The sequence below is a fragment of the Bactrocera neohumeralis genome, chromosome 5 (assembly GCF_024586455.1).
Source record: "Bactrocera neohumeralis isolate Rockhampton chromosome 5, APGP_CSIRO_Bneo_wtdbg2-racon-allhic-juicebox.fasta_v2, whole genome shotgun sequence".
In the NCBI taxonomy this organism is placed as follows: domain Eukaryota; kingdom Metazoa; phylum Arthropoda; class Insecta; order Diptera; family Tephritidae; genus Bactrocera; species Bactrocera neohumeralis.
In genome coordinates this window covers 33,707,834-33,732,907 of record NC_065922.1, presented here as the reverse complement: position 1 = coordinate 33,732,907, position 25,074 = coordinate 33,707,834, and the positions used below count along the sequence as shown (strand labels likewise).

At 34.7% G+C, this 25,074-nt stretch overlaps 1 protein-coding gene across 2 annotated transcripts; it reads right to left on the bottom strand.

Moving 5' to 3' along the window:
- Window positions 1-1,473: 1,473 nt before the first annotated feature.
- Window positions 1,474-23,209, bottom strand: LOC126759523 (proton channel OtopLc). 2 transcript variants are annotated; one of them, XM_050474380.1, is made up of 7 exons: window positions 17,464-17,612; window positions 5,341-5,832; window positions 5,115-5,231; window positions 4,812-5,029; window positions 2,503-3,453; window positions 2,268-2,444; window positions 1,474-2,192 (listed from the first exon to the last, which is right to left on the bottom strand). In XM_050474380.1, exons 1-7 carry the CDS (start codon window positions 17,610-17,612, stop codon window positions 1,852-1,854), a joined length of 2,445 nt encoding a protein of 814 aa, XP_050330337.1. In that variant the 3' UTR covers window positions 1,474-1,851. The 2 variants fall into 2 exon arrangements, with proteins under 2 accessions (XP_050330337.1, XP_050330338.1); XM_050474381.1 differs by lacking the exons at window positions 5,341-5,832; window positions 17,464-17,612 and adding an exon at window positions 22,888-23,209.
- Between the last annotated feature and the right edge of the window lie 1,865 nt (window positions 23,210-25,074).

Sequence of the window (25,074 nt, the reverse complement as noted above, 5' to 3'; positions counted from 1 at the left end):
GAAAATCTTGTAGTAATAAATGCAAAAGTTGTGAAATTGTTAAACAATTTTCGATTATATGAGGCATCTGACTCGCCCTGTTTTTAAAATGACGCTTGTGTTTGCGCCAAGCCTTCAGTTTTCGCGTTATTTTTGCATCGAAGGAAAGAAAACTATTGGAAAAGTGTTTAAATAGTGGTATTATAGTGAATTGTGAATAAATATAGTGAAAAAGTGAATCGCGAGTGTTTTTATCATGTGTGTAGTGTAAAAAATGTTCAAAAGTAGTTCGAAAAATGTGTTTAATCGCCACGCAAAAAATGTATGATACTTGTGTCCAGTAACAGCAAGAAGATTCCAAGTTTAAATATTAACAGCAGTCTTTCAATCCGGAAATAGCTCGGTTAGATGTTTCCGTTCATGTCTATACAAAATCGTAATTTTATTGGACCAATTGAGATTTACGAGAAAATGTTGGATTTTGCGGTTGCAATGTCATATAGGAAAACAAAACTGAATCAGAGATTGTGAAACATATTTTATGTTCTCTGGTTGAATTTACTTACATTAAGGTAAGCCGTTTGAAAAGCATTGTGTTTATATACATGTTTGTATGTATGTCTAATAAGATTGTTGTATTGTCCATTGTTATTGTTGTATTAATTTGAAACATATTCATTACCTCTTTTTGTCATATAATTAATGTTTTAGGTCAATGCATTTTCTAGAAACAAAGTTAACTGTAATAATACAATTAATTTGCTCATAACAAAAATAGACCGATTGAAGCGGTACATATGTATGTTTACATTATCGCATGCGATATTTTCCTCGCATGCATTTTTTATATTGCATCATAATTAAAATAATAAAAAATAATTTGTTTTGATTTTTTGGTAAAAATGGAAATTAAAAAAAAAAAAAGATTTTAAACAGTAACGATAGCTTGCATGGCCATTAAAAAAGTTAATTTTTAAAAGGAGAAGTTAAGTGGAAAGCACTTTGAAAGAAATTGGATTGAAATCCAAAAATCAAGGAAATTTATTCTACTATAGATGAATACAACTAATGGTGGACGGATTTTGATTTTTGACAAAATGGCGTTTTTCCAAAAAAAAAATTTTGATAAAATTTTAACTTCAGATTTGCTTAAAAAATCGAAAACACCAAATTTATTATTATTTCTTTCATTACCTGTCATATATGTATGTATGTGTGCCAGTGGCATAGATATGTGTGTGTGAAGAGAAATTTTCAAATCGAGAGATATACATACATACATACATACGTACATAGTTATTTCGTATTTTCCTGCCCGACTCTGAGAACAGCGTTTCGGAAAACGCGTTTTAAATTTTGGAAACTGACTAAAATTTCTTAAAAATTTTTTTGCCTGATTTTACTTACTTTCACATTGTAGTAAAAGGTAGTGAAAAATTGAAAACTATTTTCAACACTATGGTTCATGAAAACAGTATTAGTGCAAAAGCAGAGTTCATGTTTACTATAATTTTTTTTTGTAAATTTGTCAAAAAAATATTTTTATTTATAAGTACAATATTAAATTATGTTTATCTACATTAAAAAAAACACTCTGTATACTTTCTTATGACTTATGATATCTACAATTATGTCAAATACATGGGTACATACATATCTATAATAATACATTGTTCTATAGAAAAATACTGGCTCAAAGGAAAAATGCTTCATTTACTATAATTCTGCATGCTTTGACTAATCATAAAAATAATTATGAACATAAATAGATATAACTAATTAAAAAATTACAATTAAATGTGCTTCTTGAACCTATTAGGTTCAATTTTGTCGAATGTATTGCGAATCAGCTAAAAGAAAAAGTTATTTCCTTCAATGTGTCTTAGCTTTGTAAGTGATTTTCCACACTTCGAAAAGGCATATTGTCGAGTGAAAACGGTAAAATATAGCCAGTGGCATAGATATGTGTGTGATGATAGTCCAACCCCAAACACCAAAGAATACCAGATTTGTTTCGCGAAAAACTGCACGTCCTTTGATCAGAGTGTTGATAAACCAAATTGCAATATTTACTATAAGCAAAAATGTAACAATTTCGCGACCCGGCTTGCGGCGTGCCTGTTTGGCGCCTTTACAGCGACGATGGCTTGCATGGAGTATGAACATGGTCTGTAGTGAGGTCTCTGCCAAACCAAGGATCTCAGCAACAATGCCTTTCGAATGAGAATAGTGAAATATGAGAAAAGTAAAGATCGCAAATGCGAAATTGATGGTTGATTTTCACTTACCCTCTATACGATCCGGCACCGCATCCCATTTGGAGAAGTAGCTGCCCAAAATGCTAAACATGCCATAGAGATAAACACCAGTCTGCGCCACAATCAGCAATTGATTGTCCAGTTCCATTGAGTGATGATCATCGCTGGAGTTTTGCACATATTTCAGATCGCGTATCAATATGAGACCTACGAAATTGAAAATCCTTTACTTTACTTTAAATGTATTGGTTGTACGCGGCCTTACCAGCAATTATGGCCGCTGTGCAAATAAAGTACGTAATTATTTCCCAAATGGTGACCTCTTGCGTTGCAACCAATTCATAGCCGGGTTGTGTGTACAGCACAAAGTACATGATCATCGATATAATCGTCATTACAATCATAATTATACCGAAGAAGAGCCCCTTATGCGACTGTGAACAATCTACGGAGAAATGATTTGCCGGTTTCTGATGTGCCGGTTTTATCGAACTCTTTCTAGATCGATCGATATCCGGAATGGAGCGCACTGTCTTCCACATCTCATAAAGTATAACGGCACAGATGAGTGAATACTCGATGGTACAGGGGAAGAGGAATGGCGCCACTTCCTGCACCAATGCGCCCATAATGTTGGTGCGTGAACAACCGACCGACACTTGCGTTGATGTGTTCCCCGCTGATGCTATCGTCACATTTGTGAGTACATTGTGTATGGTTGTGGCGATCGTATTATTCATGCTGTCCGTAATATGCTGTGTATGTGTTAGCGAATCATTGACATCACTCCAATCGGTAGTTCCGTGAGCCTCGGTTGGGAATAGCGCCTCAGTTGCATCGCTTTCGTGGTGGCCAATGTGAAAGATTTCATGTTTCGTCTCCTCAACTAACACATACAACCACTCGCACAGATTGGTGGCAACCATGTGCATTAGGCCAAAACGACAGATGACTTTGTGACGTGCCATATCCAAATAGGTTGTATTGAGGAAGATAAACTGTATTTGCACGATGGCGAGCAGCATGCGACAAATCGGTGTAATTGCAATAAAGACATCACCACAACCGGCCTTGCCGTTCAATTCAAAATACTGACCGAATTCCAAACCCGAATACACCATAGTGCCGATGGCAAAAGCAATGGCGCCGACGCGCAGATAAAAACTGCCGAAATGTGTGACCTTGTGTTTCAAATGTATATTTTGAGTTTCCTCATCTGTTCGTATAAAATAAATTACTATTAGTTGTTATTGCCTGGGGTGATTTTAAAAATTATCACACACATATTTATACATTTTCATAGCGATTGCTTAAGAGCTAATATTTGAAGAAATTTTCGTTGAACCGGCGGTTTACTAATAAGTCAGGTGCTCCAGTCTGAAAGACTCACTTGTGCGAACAGAGATTGGTAATAATTAATGCGGTCATCAGATTAAGAAGGACTGCCGTTCCTATCTAGTCGGGTCTACGTAACCGGAACGGACCCGGACTTTTACCAAGAACTGTCAACTCAGCAAAACAACAACAACAACAACTTCCTTGATTATGGTTATAAAAACACTTTCTTTAAGTGGTTAGGTTAGTCAGAGTCCTCAAAAATGGTTTCACTTTGACAATTCATTCTAGAAATTAGGGGAAAAAAATGGATTTTCTCTTTTTCAGGTTCCATTAAAGATGAGTTTAAGTTAATATAAAACTTGTATACCCTGAAGAATATGTAGGAGGCCCTAGGGAAATATAGCTGGTGATAAAGGGTGATCCACTTCGATGTTCAATATTTTTTTTTTAAGGAAAAACACAGAAATTTCAAATTTAATGGAGAATGTTTATTACCATTTGAAAAAACATTCATTGGCATTTATTTTTTGAAGATTGTCTCGTTCAAATGTTGGACGAGGCTACGTCTCAGATGGTCTCTAGTTGGATCACCTCTATGTATCTGTGTGTACGCGATATGTATATGAAATTTTGTAACCGTTCTATTCTTCCCAAGAAACTGCTTGATATCGAACCACTATAGCATATTGTAGATCAGAACGAACAAATATATCTTGACGAAACATGGGCTATGTCCAAAACAATGACACAATCTCCGAAGAAAATGTTCAGATCGGACCATCAGCCATTCAGGTTGACCGATCAAAGTATGAATATATAGATTTGATTAAAAAATATGTTTTCCTTATTAAGCGAATTTCAAGTCGAAGGTTATTTATGTATACCAAACAATATAGCTAGAAAGAACAACCGTGTTTCTAAGAACTTCTGCTTTCTCCAACAAATTATGAAACGGAACCAAATCGTGGCAGTTGGCTTGACATAAATTCGTCTCCGAGCTTCAAACTTTAATTTCTCAGATACAGAAGGCGAAGTAGTCCACTAATTAGAGCTAGAAGCCATTAGTTTTTAGGTCTTAGAAAATTGAGATTCCAAAACTGTTCGGAAGGGAATTGCTAGTATATTTTTCCAAATAACTATAGTGATCTTACTCTATATGGTAATTTCTGCTGAATATTCATCTCTTATCCGGATTTCCATCTACTTAAATAGAGTACATAAAAAATTATTACTTACGAAAAGTTTTCAAGGCATTGAAGAGCGTACGATTCCGCAACGTCGTTGCATAAAGGAAGGCAACAAAAAGTATGCTTCCCATATACAAATAAACATAGAAGCCCTGGTATACATAATTGGGTATTTGTTTTGATATCACTTCGGTAATGGGCAAACATACGCCCACCAAAACTAGTATTTTACAATAAAATGCCGAAAGTGCAGCACTCAAAGCGTCACTGGAAACAAACACAAAAGCAATTGATAAAGTCAAAAACACAAAACTTGAGATAGTATCTCGAACACACTTCGCCATATACTTACTTGCCTTTGCGCCGATTTTTGACCTTCATTTGCTTCGCAGCAAAGTGGCGATCGTCTCCATCTCCATGTGCGTTGATTGTGACCATAGAGGTGGCGGCGGTGTCCGCAAGTGACCGACTGTTTACATGGAGAGAAGTAAAACAATAAATAAATTTGAAGAAAAAATGTGCACAACGAAAACAAAAAAACAAAAACAATAGCATGCCGCATATGCTTGAACCTGTACCCGAAAGGACTTTTCGACGCGTGACCATTCGCCTCCTTGCCATTCTTGCCGCGAAACAGCGCCGATGGTCGCCGTGCCAAGATATCCTGCAGCAGCAACGATGGACGTCGTGATATTTGCAAAGTTTGTATACTCGTGCTATTGCTATTCGTCGGTGGTATGCCATTCGAGTGCTTCTCTAGTTTATCGCTTTTCTCACCGCCACCACCATGGCTGGTAAACTCAATGGCTGGTAGTAGCGCCTGTCGCGCATTGCCCGTGCTGACAAGCTCCAGATTTGTTTGTGAACGCACTAACGGTGAGATGGGGTGTGCCATGATCGGCACGTTATGGTAGCCGCACTGATCGCAAGGTGTGCGCGCGAGACGTTTCGATTGTGTCGACTGATTGTAGGAGGGTGTAGCGACGATCGTTGGTATAGAGAGCGAGGATATTGGTTTTATGTCGACGGTTTTGTAAAAGTAATCACTATTGTTGGCCGCTTGATTTTTGCTGCGTGTAAAATAGAATTTTATTCACATTAAGTACGAAGAAGTGTTGGCAAGCAAGTGTGTTTAGTGACAGTGTGGTGCGTGTCTGTGCTAAGCTGCGTAAGCGGCGCTTCGTGTCGTGTGATATTGTGACTTAGATCGCATAATAGTGTGCTGTAAAGTCAGGCGGATCTTAAATTTGCTGTTGTATCTAATCAAATCTGACTCCGACTGGTCCAATGAAACTGCTCGCGCAAACGCGGAACATTTTTGAGCTATTAGTTTGCTGAAAGTTTTGTGATTTCAATGGAAGGAATGCTACAGCAACGTTGAAAATGCTTGTTGGTTTTTTCGGGGAGTCTTTTTTATCATAATATGACTGCATAAAACATTCCGTGAAGCTCGTGAAGTCAACGAAAACCACCTATATTATGATGATAACATCAAAAAAGTTAAATAAACTACAGTGTTAGCATCAGATATATAGCGGAAGATCTCAACATCTCTTATAGATGAACTCAAGAGATTTTTGTTGATTTTTTAGGTAGTTTTTTGGGTAAAAGAGAGGCTTGGCAACGTAGTTGAGAAGCTTACAGTCATCAAACGCATCATTATAATTAACTAGACATGGGTTTATCAATATGATGCCGAAACTGTCCAACAATCAACCGAATGGCGCTCCAAAATTAACCGGAAAAACAAGACTCCATTGATGACCATTCCAGTCGAGGCTTATAACAAGTGTACAATTTGACTAATAATCTATTTTGATGGCGATATTAAAGATTTATATTAAAAATGTATGAAAAATTTTTCCAGTCCGGGTCAAATTTGATCAGATAATACATTTTTGGTTTTTTAGTTAGTATTTAATTGGTGAGTTGCAAGGCAACATTTAAAACACGTGCTTAACAAATTCGTTTATATGCTATTAGGTTATGTATTTGACTAAATAACTGTATTTTAAATATTTTTTTTTTTTCTATTTTTCGATATTAACCGTCACTGTAAACCCACAACCGACGAGTTTAAAACTTAAATTTAAACTGACAATGAACTGTCGTAATACACCACAAGGGCAAATTATTGTTCAAAAAATCCTTACATATTTTCCATTTGGACTTGAAATACCATTTCTGTGCAAGTCAATTATGCACCGCCTAAATTGATAAGAAGATTGATGATGTGTCAGTGAAAGCGTGATTGATTTCATCAAATTCAAATTATTCGCATATTTATTTGTAAATGGAGAAAATCAATACTAAAGGTATATATGTACATGCATATGAATATACATTTGTGAAAATATAAATATCTGTTTTTTTTTTTATATAAAAACAAAAATGTTAAAGTACTCGTACTATTTGTTAAGGCCCTTGACATTCCGCTTAACAAACCACGGAATTTGTTTTAAGATTAGCGTTTACAGCAAAGAATGTGCAGGATATGTGTGCACGTGGTTTATACATATAACAATTTTTCGATGAAATTGAACATAAAAATGCAAAATATTATAAATCACCTAAAATTTCGTATGAGGAAATGCTAAACGCCGCGTCTAGACGACTTTGCTTAAATGCTAAACAAATTTTAATTTTATATCTTTCTTATCTATTTTCATTCAAATATCAATTATTTATTATCTATATCAGTATATTACTATTTGCTGCGTCATTTATATATTGAAATACCAAAATATAAGAAAAATGTACAGCTCTGAATTGTTGTTGCAATGGAAATTGATGTAATAGTTGTGGGGTTGTATATGAAATTTTATAGTTTTCGTCTTCCAAATTAATTTTAATTTTTCTAATCTTTTTCAAGGCCAATCTATAATGAATATTACTGGGTTTTCCAATATGGGTGATATGATTTCTAAGTGTCGTGTCCGCCATTTTTAATACGAGTATGTCGCGATTTTTTTTTGCATTGTATTCAGTGATGTATACAATTTCATGGTGGTAACATATACGCAAGAACAACGTTTACAAAATGAACAATTTTATTATCAAAATAATCGTTCTCCAATTGCAACTTTTCGTGCGCCTTTGCCATTTTATCCATTTTTTATTATCGTAATGATCCTTCACCTGTGCTCGCTATTCGTCGATTTGTTGAAAATTTCGTGCGTATATTCTCTTTACATAATGTTCAAGTGCCAATAAGACAAAGAACCGCTCCAAGTAATGAAAATATTGCTGCAGTTCAGGCAAGTGTTGCTGAAGACCGCAGTTTAGCGATTCCAAGACGTTCTCAAGAGTTGCGACAGTTTGAACCGTTTGGGACCAACCTTTCCCCTCATGAATATTTTTTCTATTCAAAAATGCATATCTTCTATATATTAATAGCTAGTAGTAGGGAATTTTATCTGTTTTGTAAATTTATCTTGGATTTATCATTAACTCTAATATTGGATCGTTTACTAAGTAATTCCGTTTGATGACAACATCTGATCTCATTGAATTTTATCGCATCCAACTTCCACACTTAACCGCTTTACCATTATATATATGAACAGCCTTACTACATATAGCCTTATGTGTAAAAAATTTTCTAAATTTTTCGGAGTGTTTCTTATTTGGTGCTCTATCGAAAATGGAAGATCGAAAACAGCCTTTTCCAAATGTTTCACTGTCAAGGCGGTAAAAATGCCGTTCAAACCAGACAAAAATTATATGATGTGTAAGGAGAAGATATGATGATCGATCGCCATTGCCAAAATTGGCTTACAAAATTTCATTCCAGCAATTACGATCTGGAAGATGCACCACGTCCTGGAAAAATTTTGAAACCGATGTGGATAAAAAAAATCCTTGGACAATGCAAATTGTCGAATAACAACTCGGAAGATTGATGAAAAAAAATTTGATTGACTCGCTAAAAGTTTTTGCAGCTTGATTAGGAGGTACTACCACACCAACCATATTCTCCAGATTTGGCACCGAAACCAGTAATAGTCCGAACTGGGTTTGGTAGCACCCAATTTTTTTTTAATTTTTTGAATGGGGGAATCTTCACCACAAATGTGAATATTAAAAAACCACTTGGACCAGTTTTTTGCCTGCAAGGATCAAGAATTATATGTATGATCGTGGAATCAATCTCTTTCATCAAATGTGGCAAAAGGTGTTCAATCAAAATGGAGAATATATAACTTCATAAAATATTTTACACCATAAAAAATCGTGTTTAAATTTCACTAAAAAAAATAAAATTACTTAGTGAACGAGTCAATAAGAATTTCAGCTTCGGAACTGAACATAAAGGGTGATCCAAGTAGACGTACTTTTTTCAACGTAAACCGTCAAAATCGACCGTTATCGCGTCATGATAACTAATTATTTGGTGCCTAAAATAGAAGGTTTGGTTTCAACAAGACGGCGGTGATATCACACTGTTAGACTTTTTTTTTGCTGTGTGGATATGTAAAGTCTAAAGTTTATGCGGACAATGCCGCTTCCATGCAGGCCTTGGAGAAAAACCTCACACGTGTCATTTGCTACTTATCACTCGAAATGCTCAAACGAGTCATCGAAAATTGGACTTAATGGATGGACCATCTTCAAAAAATAATTGCCAAAGAATATTCTTTCAAATGATAATAAACATTTCCCATTAAATTTGAAGTTTCTGTGTTTTTTATTTAAAAAAGTAGGGAACCTCTTTCTGAACAAATGTATTGAACTGAGTTCTCTCTTTTCATAATTTAAATTACTACGTTTGACTCTTCAAAATGCACATTTTTATTGTAACGTCAGAAAACGTTCGAAACTGGCTGGAGTTCACATAGTCGGTTTTGTATTCATAACAACCTTTCTAAAATATGGGTCAAAGATAAAGACGACCACAAAACCTAAGAATGGCCGTCGATATAGCTAAATATTTCGATTATGTAATAATAATATAAGCGATGTTATCTCTGATAATTTAAAGTCCACCATTATATTATATATGAGACATATTTATAAAATTATCTTATCTTTGAATATGAACCCACCTTAAACTTCACATTACCTTACTTTGATTATATAAAATATTATATACTCGCATATTAATATTAAGACTTAGACAAAATATTCGTTTGGTTTTGATACAAAGCATGTAGCTTTCACCTTTTGTCAGTCCATAAAAATATTTCAAATCATCAATCAATTGGGGATTTGTTTTAATGAACGTGTCTATATACACATGCAAATTTTTAGTATCAACTAGAAAAACCACGAGTTGAAAAAAAAAAAATATTGTATTGTTGTTCCAGAAATGTGACAAGCATCAATAAATTAATAACATCTTAGCAAGTTTTTAATTTGAGCTACTAACTGAATTAGTTTAACGAATTTTGCAAAGTGATGTTTTCTAGATTACCAAATATCGATTTACGTATGTATGTACCGAAGCTAAAATGCTTTCAAAGGTTTTTTTTTATCATCTTTGTTTGATGAAAAAGTATTTCATGGAAAATATTCCAGGAGTTACGTAAAATTTCTCATTTTTGGTCTAAGTGGGTTAATCACTAGATATTGAAGACAAACATTTCTCTTTTTAACTTTAAAGCTTGCCGAATGTGCCGTTTAGGAGGAAATTACATGTTAATTACATCTGTTTTCCTACTATAATGCAAAACCGCGTCTAACGCGATATATTTGTAAATAGTTTTGCAATGGTATACAGTATTGAGCCATAAAATAGCAACACTGCTGCCATACAAACTAAACGTTCAAAATTCAATCCTTGTATGGAAAATTTTTTATTAGACAAGAGTAGCAGCGTACATTGTGGCAAAAAAGTACACGGAAATTGTAAATAAAAGAAAATATTTATGAATATTTACTTTGCCAAAAACTTTTCATTAGCACTTTTTGGGGTGGGTGTGTGAAACGCTGAAGGAGCTGAATATTGTTTTTTTTATCTCTTCGCTCGACTGAAAACGGGTTCCATTTCGATGATTGTTGCATTGTTTGCATGCCAAACTCATAAACCCATGTCTCATCGGCAGTTATAATGCTCTCCATGAATGTGGGATCGGAATTCGCATGATCAAGTATGTCCGAAGAGATCTGTTTACGGTACTCTTTTTGAAAAAAAATCTGTTTTATCGGGACGAGTCGAGCAAGAACGCGTTTCATACCCAAAATATTCACCAAAATCATTCGAATGGACTCGGCAGAGATGTCGAGCTTTCTTGCCATCTCTCTATTTAAATATTTTCAATAGTTGAAGAGAGTGAAGGTTGTTCAGAAAGAAGCAGGTCTTCAACGATCTCTAGATCGTCTTTGAAAGCTTTGTACCATTCGCAGGCTTGTGTTTTGATAAAACTGAATCACCGTAAGCATTTTCCAAAATTTACAACAATTCCGCACACGAAAATTGGATAGAAATACAAAAATTTAGACAAATTCTTTGTTCGATGCTTTTATCCATTGCAAAAACAGCAACGCACTACTGAGCTTTGCCGACTTAAGCACTTGCTGTAAACAAACCAGTTGACAGATCGCGCTCTTATTAGGCGTAGTGATTTAGGACAGTGCTCCAACTTAGCAAAATAATTTTTTTTTTTAAATTATCAATATTACCCGGGAGACTTAATTAAAATTTTCGGGTACTGTTTTGTCACACTGTACGGTAAAATTCGTTCTGACTTGATTTAATTTGACATTTAGAAACAATTTTATACAATTTAAACTGAAATAGTGACTTTCTTAGTTTCAAACAAAACATCTTCATTTCCTTGCACACCACTGTACAATGAGACAGTGAGTCTATGCAAATTTACGCAGACCTACATAATGTACTTACAGGCACCTATACAGATGCATAGACTACATATTATTCCATGTAAGTCGGGGGGTGCGTGTGGGTGCGGAGTGGTACGGTTTGACTAAAAGCTAACAAATTATGAGGAAGCGTGCCGAGCGTGTTAACAAATTAAGCGGTCAACTAATTGCTTGATGTTAATTTGGTCGACTGGTCGGTCAGCCAAATATGCACAGACATGTATGTGTGTATGTATGTATATATGTATGTATGGGTATAGTAAGTTACAGGATAAGTGGCTGATTAGCTAGCTGGTTGGTTAGTGTCGAGGTCTTTCCACAATTGCTGGTTTTAGCTAATGATTACGTATACGCAGAGGCATTTACACCCTTAAATACCCTCAAATGCCTACAATGCCTAGAATTTAAATTTTTTTGTGCTAAACTCATTACAACTTTACACTTATTTAAATATGTTTGTGAATAATTGCACATTTGTTTTTGCAAACTTTTGTGTTCGCTTGACTTCCTACACATGTTGACGCAAAGTTAATTTAATTTGTGTAATATTGAAAATCGCACTTTTGGCTTAATGCAGTAATGAATGTGTTAAATAGAATTATTAGCAATTACTTGTATATGAATTGAAAGAAAAAATAAATATAAATAAGAAGTGCAACAGAAAAAGTAACTTTCATGCGAAAAGTAACAAAATGTGATTATTTCTTTGTACATGTTAATTTAGACATACTACTAATGTGTTTACATTGTAGAGATAATTTGCAAGATTTGAACGCAATTAAGTATATGTGAAAATGAGAATTTGGCTTTCATTATTGCTTTTCCGGATACGCCAAATTCTGAGGAGTTTTAAAAGAATTTGTTGTTTCACATGAAACTGGAAGATTAACGTGAATTCTGCCAGTAAGCAATATTATTATTACTGTAAGGTACAAAGTAAAAACGGATGTTTGAAAATCTTTTATTTAGTATTTGGAGATTACAGGAAGTATATCTTCCATTTCAGGCAGGAGAATTAGAAACATATTTTTTCTGAATTCCATTAAGGTTGCTTTCGTATTGGCCGAAAGATGGAGTATAAAATCAATCGGAAGTGCGAAAATATTTATTTTAGATATACGGATGTTAAGGGGTTAAATAGGTTTCCTCGGGTAAAACAACAATTTTTTCTCTCAAATAAAAAGATAAATATTTTATTTTATTACAAACATTCACTATTAACAAAAAAATTCTGAAATTTTTGGAAAAAAAATTTTAAATTTGGCGATTGGGACGCCATTTCCGGGGACCACTCCGAAAAAAGATGAGCCCGCGTTGGCAGGATAACTTCTTACAGTATTATCTAAATTGAAAAAATACGTGTTTTAGTTAAAACCCTTACGTAGAACTTGAACGAAGGAAAAAAAAACTGAAAATTGGATTTTTCGCAGACATTTTTACAAAAAAAAAAAGGAAAATTTCGCGACATTTTTTTCTCCAAAAATACTTCTTTCAAGTCCTTTAGAATTGTATCTCAAAGACCTGTGTAAAATTTCATGAAGATCGGTTGAGTAGTTCTCGAAAAATCTTGCCAATCGACTTCAAAAGCACAGTTTCGAGAAAATTGCCAAAAATATTTCTCGATTGAAAATTTAGGACAATATTCTAGTGGTGTTGTATAATTTAATAAGACAACAAAAAAATTCGATATTTTGAAACCCGTAAACCCATGTAATCCCTTAAAGAAAGTATTGACGTATGAAGCTAATACAAATTCGCTTGGGCGTATTATTTCTATCTCCAGCAGTTTACAACTGATATCCGATAAGATTCTCAAGCTTAACGTATAGACACCGGTAAGGAATCGACCAGTTAGAGCCCATAAAACGAGGAAAAGCTAATATCACTGAGTATAAAGGAAATAAAAAGGTATTTAGACCAAAAATTATGTCCATAGAGAACCTTCTCCATAAGAATGATGCTAGATTTATATTTTTGTAACTTTTGAAACAAAAAAGTAAATAAAGTCAATCATACTTGTTAAAGTAGTAATAATTTTAGATGGAGAAAATTGGAGGCTTATACAAACAGCATTAATTTCATTTGAGGACCATTATTACCAATATAAAGGCTTGTTCGCTATTAAAAAAATATTTTTTTTTTTCAAAAAGTGGACTCACGCTTTGATCGTCACTATTCCAATAAAAACGTACGCAAAATGTGTAAACTTACGTTTTGCTTAGAATATATACTACCTTAAGGGATCCTAAAAGCAATATGATAAGCTCATAATCGACAGCTCTCTTTACGGTAATTACCGAGCAAATAGCCTTTCCATTTTTTCTTTTTGGGAACGTTATAATCTCCTAAGCAATTTTTGTCCAAATTTTTGCGATTCTGCACTGACACTTTAATTATATTTTAATAATGATATTACTATCTGCTTTGAAGTTTTTATTTCGAACTCATTTTAAGCTGATAAATTTTAAGCCACCACTAATTTAAAGCACAAAAGTATAAATTTTAAGTAAATATTTATCATTTGTCTAGGCGGTTGAGAAGCCTATTAATATTTGCATTTGTCTAATATTTACGCGCTACAATAATTATCGAGATCGTTGGCTTAACAAAGGGCCGGACATAAAAACGTTGTGAGAGACAGAGATATGCTAAAGTTTTATTAGTTGCTAAAGTCAACAAATGCGATTCTGTTTTCTGAAATGAGAAGTAGTTACATGTGCGTATTAAAAAGTAATCAATATTAGTGATACTACGATTTGGTCAATTGAATGTGTGAATTAAGTTTAAATGAATGAATGATTTGGTTTTGCATTTCACACAAACATTTCTTAACATTCATATGTTTAGACTATTGACAGGTCTAAAGTTAACATGTTTAAAATTAATAATTTTAGTTAATAATCTACAGTTTTGGGTCTGACGACTTAGATTTTAATTTAAATTTAAGAAATATAGAAGAGACATAGCGCGAACTAACGCCAACACGGTGTTCCTAAATAAAGCGGCAACTTGACGTCAAGTTCTCACTTAAATTCTAAAATTAGTACAAAAGAAGTAAAATGCAAAACGAATTAATTTATTAAAAATGCATAAATTACTTCTTAACCCACTGTCAAAATCAATTTTTTTATGAACATAAGGAATTTTTGACGGTAATATGACAGGAAAATAATCAGACGAATATGAAATTAGAAGAGTACATAGTAAAAATCCTTAAATATTTCTGACAACTCACTAATAAGTAATATAATAGTCATATCAATCAGCACACTAAGAGCCAATGCTGCTGTCTCTCAAATATGATCATCGACTAAATTTTGAAAGAACTCCACTTTGATAATACCATAGCTCAACAAATTATTGATGTTATGGGAAATACTAACGGATGATCCAAATAGAGGTACTTTTTTCAATTGCTTTTTTTTGACAGATCACGCGTGAATCATGTCAAGCTGTCATGTTATTTCTGTTCAGTATTTTTTGGCATTTCATAATGGAAAGACTTACGCCTGAACAACGTTTATAGATCGTTCAACTTTATTATAAAAACTCACGTAATCGGGCTACTGAGCATACTATGCGCAACACTATCACCAATCTTGAGACCCAGAATTCATTATTGTATAATATTCGACCGAATAGATCACGTCCAGCACGCAGTGAAGAAAATATAGCAGCCTTAGCTGAGACCATACACAAAAAACGTGGAGGGTCGGTTCGGCACATTCGCAGCAACTCGGACTGAGGTATGGAACGACTTGCCGCATTTTACGTCAATAATTTAAACTTAAAGCGTATAAAAAGCTCTATATGCTTTTGATAATTTCAAAGAATATCAGACGTTATCGAGCCAAATTTACAAATTTTGTAATCGTCTATGGTGACCGTTATCGCTCAGTTACAACCGACTATTTGACGCCTGAAATTGAAGCTCGTGATCTAGCCGACATTTTGTTTCAAAAAGACAGCGCTGCTTCTCACACATCGCATCAATCAATGGCTTTATTGAGAGAATACTTCGGTGAGCCGATAATTTCACGTTTCGGGACGGTTGAAAACATCACGCGTGTCATTCACCAATTACCAGTCGAAATACTCGAACAGGTCATCGAAAATTTGACTCAACGGATGGACCACATGAGACGCAGCCGCGGCCAACATTTGAAAGAGACAAACTTCAAAAATTAATGTCAAAGAATGTTTTTTTGAATGATAATAAACATTCCCCATTAAATCTGAAGTTTCAGAGTTTTTTTTTAATGTAGGGAACCTCGAAATGGATCACCCTTATATCTACCGTACATAAAATTATTATGAAAATTATTAATTGTTGTTTTTCAAAATTTAGACTGTAATCATTTTATGAGACTCGACTACTGTGAGAAAAAGTACAAGGATTATAACATATAAATGTGCACAAATCCTAAAGGGTCTTATCTCACAAACGCACCACCCAAAAGAAATTGGTATAAATTAACTTTCCAGCGATGTTGTCGTTATAGATCGGTAAAGTTATATTAAAATTAAAGAATTACACAAAAAAAATTATTCACGATTAGGATACAGTATCGCAACGTTTTATAAAACTTATAAAAAATCCGTTTTTGTAGAAGATTAAGATTAAAATTAAGGACTGTTGTTTCAGTAAGTTGGCACAACCACCAACGACGTATTCCTTTAAGTGCGAATCTTTGAAGCAAATTCTTTCAGAAATAAAAAGATGGACATTAACTGAACAGCTCAATTCAAAGAACAATCCCATAACTCTCATTAAATCAAACAGACATATTCAAAGGAAGTTACTGAACATTTCACGAAACAACGGCTAACGTATCATTAAAAATTCTTATTACTCCAGGTTATAGTAGCAATATTTCCTATTTCAAAATCTTACTTAGTACTTCGATCTTATTTTTATATAAATATACATAAATTGTTATACACTGAACTAGGGTATATTAAGTTATACACGAAATTTGTAACACCCAGCAGGAAATGTTAGACGTGGAGACCTTGATTTAGCCACGTCTGTATGTCTGTCTTTATATATGCGAACTAATCCTTAAGCTTTTGAGATATCCATCTCAAAGTTTTCACACGTCGTTTTCTTATTTTTTTGCCGTCATACAAACTGACCGACCAATGTGAAGTTGTTGTGTAGAAAAATTTTTTATTTTGCAAGATGTCGTCACGAACTTGAGCATAGATTGTTATCCAAGCCAAAGCTATGATCTTCGAATAAATTGTTCGAAAATTGACTATAGCATATAATCCGAAATTCAGGGTTTTCTTGTTTCTATTACCTTTTGGAAGGGAGCAATCATTTTCCTCAAGCCACATAAAATGAACAAAATTGGCTAGGGTTTGATTGCGTCCACAAAAACACGATTACGATCGATTTTACGTCCCCAATTATTTATTGTCATGAAAAATATCAACTAAAATACTATATTTTTCCTCTCTGATGTACTTGCAAAACTAAGCTTAGAAATTCTATTCTTCAAAGTGGGGTGCCGGTCAAATACAACACCTCGTAATCCGTTCGCTATTGTTCCAACTACTTAATATTCAAGGAAGTTAATAATCCAGATTGTTTTGCAAATAAGTGGTTCAAAGTAGTTTTTAATGCATTTTCGAAGTAGAATGTAATGATTTGTTTGTTACCAATACAATAGACCAATTCGAATTAATGCGCATAACTGTCAGCGCTGAGGGTTGAAAACCCTTTGTAAATGGCAATAACTTCGTGTTAGCAATTATCACTTCGAAACGCAATCGAGTTCACAGTTATATTGCTTACGCACAGCACCAAACACCGTTTCTTCAAATATTTATTTTAATTTGTTTTTTATTATTATTTATTTCTTATTTAAACAAACTTTTGCACTTCGCCTGGCATTTCATTGTGATAGCGAACGCGTTGTTTCGGTTTCCACAAGCCCAATGGGCCGAGAACTGCGGATGCTCTGCTACCCACAGCGCCGCCCAATGAGGATTGACGCGGCCGATACAGATCACTCATCGACATCTTCCGACGAAAGCTTAAATCAAACTGAGTTCGAGTTGTTCAGATTACATGAGTTAACTGTGAACATCGAAGTGAGTTTGTAGTAGTAAATATTCGTAAATCTACTTAGACTCTTCATACGTCTCCATAAAATCTGTTTCAACTGCGAAAGTTGAAGATGCTCAGTAAACTGAGCTCGGAAGGCGTCGACAAGTGCGCGTCACAAATCAAAGTGGAAAAAATTCAACTAGTTTGCACTGCCTATGTGCTCATTACTCTTTAATTGTGCGAATTATTAGCACCTTTACAAATTTTATTATTAATAATTTTGCGGGAAATGCAGTGAGACCACGCTATGTGATATAGTTTTTCGATATTATTATTTATGCTAAAATCAAGTTTTTTTGGGTATGAAGTTAGATTAGGTTAGATTGCTGATCGAAGATCGGATGTGGACTGGTATATGTAGTCCTTTGTGAAGCCATATAAGAAATTCTGTGTTAGACCATAAAAATTAGCAAAACGCTTAGTAGTCAATACCGGTGGGATAAATAAACGCGGGACAGTCAAGAAGGAAGTGTTGAGTAGTTTCATCCTCATTTCCTTCTATACAACTTCTGCAGCCTTACTGCGTGGATGCCAATACGGGAATGACCCGTTAAAAGCCGACAGCTAGCGAGACGCTACCCTTACTGAGGACAAAGAGATCAATAGATCTCTTGCGGTAGATCTTGAACCAAATGGTTTTTGCGACAGCGCATGTACTGATGGTGGCCAAGCGCTGACCAAGCTTCCCCGAAGTAGTAGTAGAACACAAGAGGATCACCGATTCGCCTTTTCTTGCTAGTTCATCACGTTTACGGTGTCCTGCGATTCTGCTGTGGTTAGGCACCCATACCAGTCTTATCACAAAGACACTCGGTGCTATTGATAGCAAGGTTAGGCACTCTTTGACCAGGCCTGAACGCACTGGGACAGTATCGCCGCTCTGCTATCTGAGTGGATGGTCACTTTTGGTTTGCTAGCAAAGCGGATGATACTTTTGCCAATCTCAGTATCTATTTCATATCCCGGAACGCTTTTGTCGCTGAAAGTCCAGTATATATGCAGCCGCTTTCCGGCAGCCACTTTCCGACAGCCACTTTCCGACAGCCACTAAATCTACTGCTTCTAAGAACATTATCTCATTTCGACCATTATTGATGTTCTTTATGTCGTTTCCTACATATCTGTAGCTTTTCTGACCGCAAAGACTTCTGCGTTAAGTATTTATATGGCAGTATTTCATGACCTTGAAAGTTAGCGTGAGATCTTCCACTGCGTAACCTTTCTACTGCAGCCATTGGACTTGTTGTTAATGCTCCCGTTATGCAGAGAGACTATATGAGATTTTGTTGGCAGGGATCCACCACATCAAAGCACCATAAAGCAAGATTGGCTTGACTACCGCTGTGAAACACCAATGCATAAGGACAGGCGATAGGTGCCATATTGCCCCTGGCATCCTCTTACATGCGTAGAGGGCACCACCGACCAACTTGCTGTCCAAAATTACTCCCAGGTACTTGATATGATCCTTAGTAGTTCATTCTTCCTCGTTGAGTCTCGGAGATTGTCATGACGGCATCTTGTACCTGCTTGTATAGAGTACCATATCCGTCTTATCGGCATTTAGCTCATGGTTAAATAAAAAAATGTTTACCCCAAGAATTCCTAATTCTCCATTCACCTATTTTCTAATATTGTATATAAAATTTGCGTTTCTGTTTCACAGTCGCTTTTTCAAGGTTTTACTGTGCTTATCAAGCTTTGTTGTTTACTTATCTTATTTCTCTTTTTCCATCTAAAGAGATTTATGATAGGATATTTTTTCTCCAGAAATTTCAGTGTATAATATTTTTTTTTCGCTATTATATCGTTATTTTAGTGTTTTGCAAATATGCATAAGCCATTAGCGAGGGCAATTAAGTGTATTAATCATAAAGTCGCGTTCGAAGAGCTTTTAATTCAAAGTTTGCGATTTTTCAATAATTTTTCATGCGTAGCAATGCATTTGCAGTAGATTTAAACATTTTGTATTTATAAATAGAAATTTCCTTCAGCAAAAATAAACTCATAGGCTAGCAACAATAATAAAGTAATAATTATTTATATCGGTACAGGGCAATTATGTGTTATCTATGTTAAGTGGCTTCTTTGTTGGAAAAAGATTTCTTGAATCCACACATTGTAGGTGCTTTTTCATCACATGAACTGTTATCAGTATAGATCTAGATAGATAGTTAGCATTAAATTGAGGTGTGTACTGTGACCTGAAGTTTATTGCGCTTGGCGATGCTTGTAGATTGTTGCCAGTAATAGTCAGTACTCTCTGAATTATAGAAATGTTATGACAGAGATTGACAGCTCTTCGGTCACAATAATCCTGAAACTAAAATTAAGTATTTTCTTAGTTTTTTGGACGTTATCAGCGACATCATTTAATTGAAATTTTCTTGTGTTAATCATGGATGGCAAATTACTTCAAGGACGAAAAGTGTTGTAGATAGTTTCGGGGCTAGTTTCGTCTCTTATCCTTTGAAATCCGAAGCTTAGTTCGTATTTCCAAGTAGGCATTTCGATCAATTATGTTTAATGAAAAGTAAGTACAACGTCAATCGAAAACGGTCCTGATGTAATCACGTTGGGGTTGACGATCAGGGAAGTTTTGCTGCATGTTTGGTGCAATATACAAGGAATTATCTACTATTATGAGCTGCTCTCCTATGTCCAAATTCCTTTTGGGATTTACTGCCAACAATTGGACCATCTGAAGGAAGCAATCGTCCAAAAGCGGTCAGAATTGGCCAATGGGAAAGGATTTGTGTTCCATCAGGATGAGGTCGCCACACACATCGATAGTGACTTTTTAGAAGCTCCGGAAGCGTGGTTGGGACATTCTTATGAAAGCACCTTGTAGTCCGGATGTGATCACATGTGATTATTATCTGTTCCTGGCTATGGTGAATGATTTAGCTTATGAAAATAGAAAGTTACAGTTTTTTGCCAATAGAGACGAGGCTAAAGTGACATGAAATTACCTTCAAATGGCAACAAGGTATCGAATAAAGCGGTGCAAATCGATCATTCTAACTATCCTAAGTAAAACTTTCAATTTATTGAAACATTAATGGATTTCTTTTTACCAGACCCTGTATAATTTATTAGAGTGCGGAGCTACATTCAATATTTAAAAGTTCTGAAACCATAGCTGATATTATGCCGATATACTACGATCTCCTCATAGTATACGCTGGTAAATAAATGTATCAAGTTTCATGAAGATTTTTACCCCAGCTTTCGATAATGCTGTTATGGGTTAGACTAACAGACAGAGAGTTATCATGAATTTAGCTCTCTTCCTCATTCGGATAGTTTTTTATTATCGTTTATAAATTTTATTAGTTTTTGCTTTGACACGCAACATTGTCCAGAACAAATTTGTTATAATCTGAGCAACATATTGCGAGATTATAAAAATGCAGCAATGCACTAATAGAAATATTTGTTAGCAGCACACTTAAGTTACTGGTGATAACAGTATAGGTTTAATAGTAAACAAAGTTAGAAAATAATAAAAAAATACAAAATTCACGAAACATTTAACCTTGGCACGTATGTACATATATTCAAAATATTAAATTATGTAACAAAAATATAATCGGCCACTAATGTACTTCCGAAAGCTAACCAATTAGAAAGTCATTAACAGCTAATTAACAATTGATTTTTGCACGTGCTTTTTTTTATTGGAGACTTATGATTTAGTTATAAGGGTAGATACATGATGGGTGTTTTTATACCTTGAACATGGTACATTAAGTTTACTACAACGTTTGTAAACGCCTGAAGAAAACGTCGAAGATCTTAGCCATGTCCCTGTATATATGCGAACCAGTCCCTTAGTTTTTGAGATATCGATCTGAATTTTTGCACATGACCTTGTGTCTTTAAGGGGCAGCTCATTTGCCGAAAGCGCCGATATCGGCCTACTATAGCATATAGCTCCATACAAACAGTCCTATCAAAATCAAGCTCTTGTATGGGAAACCTTTTTATTAGACAAGATATCTTCACGAAATTCGGCGATTGTTATTGGCAAAGATGACGTTTTAATTTCCGAATATATTGTTCAGATCGGAACACTATAGAAAATAGCTGTCATACAAAATGATCGATCAAAATTAAGTCCTTGTATGAAAACTGCTTTATTTGGCAAGATTTTTTCACGAAATTTGGTATATCTTATAGACGAAGGCAACGCTACAATCTCTGAATAGAACATTCAGATCGGATCACTATAGCATATAGCTGCTATACAAACTGACCGATTAAAGTCAAGTCAAGTTAAGTTGTGTTAAAAATCAATTTCTAGCATGCGAAACCTTTTTATTTGTGAAGGGTATTATAACCGAACCGAAGTTACGTCTTATCTTGTTATATATAGAATTGTTGTTTCATTGTCCAATTTCTGCGCTCATATTTCAAGTATTGTCATATTTGCATTAAATCGTTTTCGTCATATCTAGACTCATTGGCAAAGTGAGATTTTCGTAAATAAATTGGCAAATTTTGATACATGTGCCAGACACATACATATTGTAAATTTATCAAGCTTTACCAATTAACACATTCAAGTACGTATGTATGTAAGAAGCATGATTTGTTGTCGATTTGGCGACTGCTGTATTTTCAAGTGAAAATTTCGTCACAACACTATTTGGCGGCGTGAAATTGTGGAAAGGTGTGCGAACATATGAAATTTAAATAATAAATCTCTGTGTTACGAATTCTCCACACACTCTATTTTATTGTTTTGCGGTTTTGTTGTTTGCTTTCATTAATTTACACCGCAAAAACTGCACTTAAAAGTGGGAAAACACATTTGCTTTCTTTAAATGATTCGCATTTACTGTCGCTGAGATGATTGCTACTGTTGTTGTGATTATTTTTGTTGCTGTTGTTTTTGTTGTTGATGTTATTTTGTTTGTTGTTGTTGCATTTGTGATGTCACTTCCTTGGCGTAGATACTTTTCTAAAGTTGCTTGTGATAAAAGCGGAATAAATCGCAAAAAAGCTGGCGAGTGTAAACCACACAAAAATATCTAAAAAATCTGTTGCTTGTGTAATCTATTCAAATTGCTAGGCTCGGCTGACACAATGACAATTAGCAGCCCATTCATTGCGGTTTCAGGTTCAAGATTTTAGCGGCAAAACTGTATGCACCAAATGTATTTAGAAAGTCGTGTCATCCTACCTGAATCTCACTGAAGGCATTCTGTAGTATTTTGGCAGTGGTATCGTAAGTGGACGGCTAGGCATTTATATGTTTTTTAATATTTATGAATCTTTTTATACGCAATTCACAATATTTTTCCACTGCTCCTCCTTAAACACACGCTTTGAGTTTAGTAAACAATATTTTTTTTTAATTGTTATAAATTTTTTTTTTAATTTCCACTGCTCATTTTTAGCACTTTTTGCTTTAATTAATTTTCGCACTTTCCCTGAATTACTTTGACTTTTTTCTATTGCTATTTTTTAACTTTTTTCTAAACGCTCGATTGCAAGTTAGTCCGGCTATTTTGCGAAACCGACTGAGCGCGTCCAATACCTTTGACTTGCTTGTCCAAAATTTACTTATCGATGTGGTGTTAATTTTGCAAGTTCGTGCGCGTAAATTGATAAGTTGAACGTTGAACGTGTTTATTTAACTAAATGCCTGTCTAATGCCAGTGACAAATCGCTTGAAATATATTAATATTTTAATACATACTTACTATATTTAAATAGTATGTGTCATCGAGCTTATACCGTTAGCAATAAAAAGATATGTAACTATAACTCTGTTTATTTGTTGAGTTATGTTTAGTTTGATGCAAGAAAAGGACGTTAAGATGATTACAAAACAAAAAAACGTTACCTTCTACAGCACCGGAATCATAATAGCCTACACAGGAGCATTTTTAATGGCATAAAAAGTTTAAAAAGAGCAGTTTGAATTGTAGCTATATGCTTTAGTGGACCGATCTGACCAGTTTATTCGGAGATTTTAGTAATAATAACAATCTACAAAAATTTCGTGGAGACACCTTCTGAAATAAAAAGTTTTCCATACAAGAATTTGAATTTGATCGTTTAGTTTGTATGACAGCCAATCGCTATAGTGATCCGATCGGAGCAATATACTATACTTGGAAATTAAAGCGTGATCTTGGCCAACAACATTCGACGAATTTCGTGAAGACATCTTGTCTTATAAAAAAGTAGTCCATTCAAGAATTTGGTTTTAATAGGTCTGTTTGTTTGGGACATGACCCGTCATGCTGTCCATTTATATAGTATGTGCTATAGTTGTACGATATCGGATATGGTTCAGACAAATGAGCTGTTGTTTAGGGAGAAAGGACTAGTGCATAATTTCAGATCGATATCTCAAACACTGAGAGCTAAAAAGTGCGAATAATTTTTAACCTTAACTCATTTCTACAATGCTTAGTAACTAAATGCGTGAGTTTCTTTCCACACAAGTTTTAAGCCCATTCAAACCATATGTTGATGCAGATAAGTCAAGCGATGGGATCGAAGCCATTGCTTGATTAGTGCAGGTTCGACTTCCTAACAACTTAACTTTCAAAGTAGTGACAAATCGACAAATGCAGAGTTATCCAACAGTTTTAAATCCCAACTTTAAACGTCTATAAGCTGTTGGAATATAAAGTTTTGTATATCCATTTTTTTGAACCTAGCATAGTGAGAATGATGCGATTCAGCTCTAATAAGCACTATTTCGTTTGATAGTTCGTCGCAGTCATTTCATAACTTCACTCTCATAGGAACCCCCATCCTTATTTGCAAACAACTGGGATAGCTATTTTTCACAAGCTTCTTTTGAGTCGAATTTTCTACCAGTAAAATCATTTTCGATAGTCAGGAACAGAAAGTAATTACATGGCGCCAGGTCCGGACTATAAGGTGGATACACAAAAACATCCTAAGCAAGCTGCCGGATCTTTTGGTGAGTCTCTAACGCCGTGTGTGTCCAGGTGTCTTGGTAGTAAAAATTGTGGCTTTTGGACTTTTGCCAATCGTTGAAAGCATCGGTCCAGATTAAGAAATTGGGTGTAGTTGCCTTAACTCAGGCGGCACCCACACCATTGAACTTTTTATATTTTTGTATCTAGTCTTTTGTAGGTAAATGGTTGCAAACGGGTTCCTTCGCTTTATCAATATTCTGGACAACTGGTCTTCTCTAGATCTAGATGCAACCAAGCTAAGCTACTGAAAAATTAGCTTGCACTTAATACAAGCATACGGTCGAACTGCTATAATATTGTGTTGTTTATAAAAATGTTTCAAAAAAAACCTTATCACCGAATCAATTGAGGTAAAATGATATTTTGACCAGGATGTTCTAAGGTTCTAAGTTACTTTAAAGTAGAGA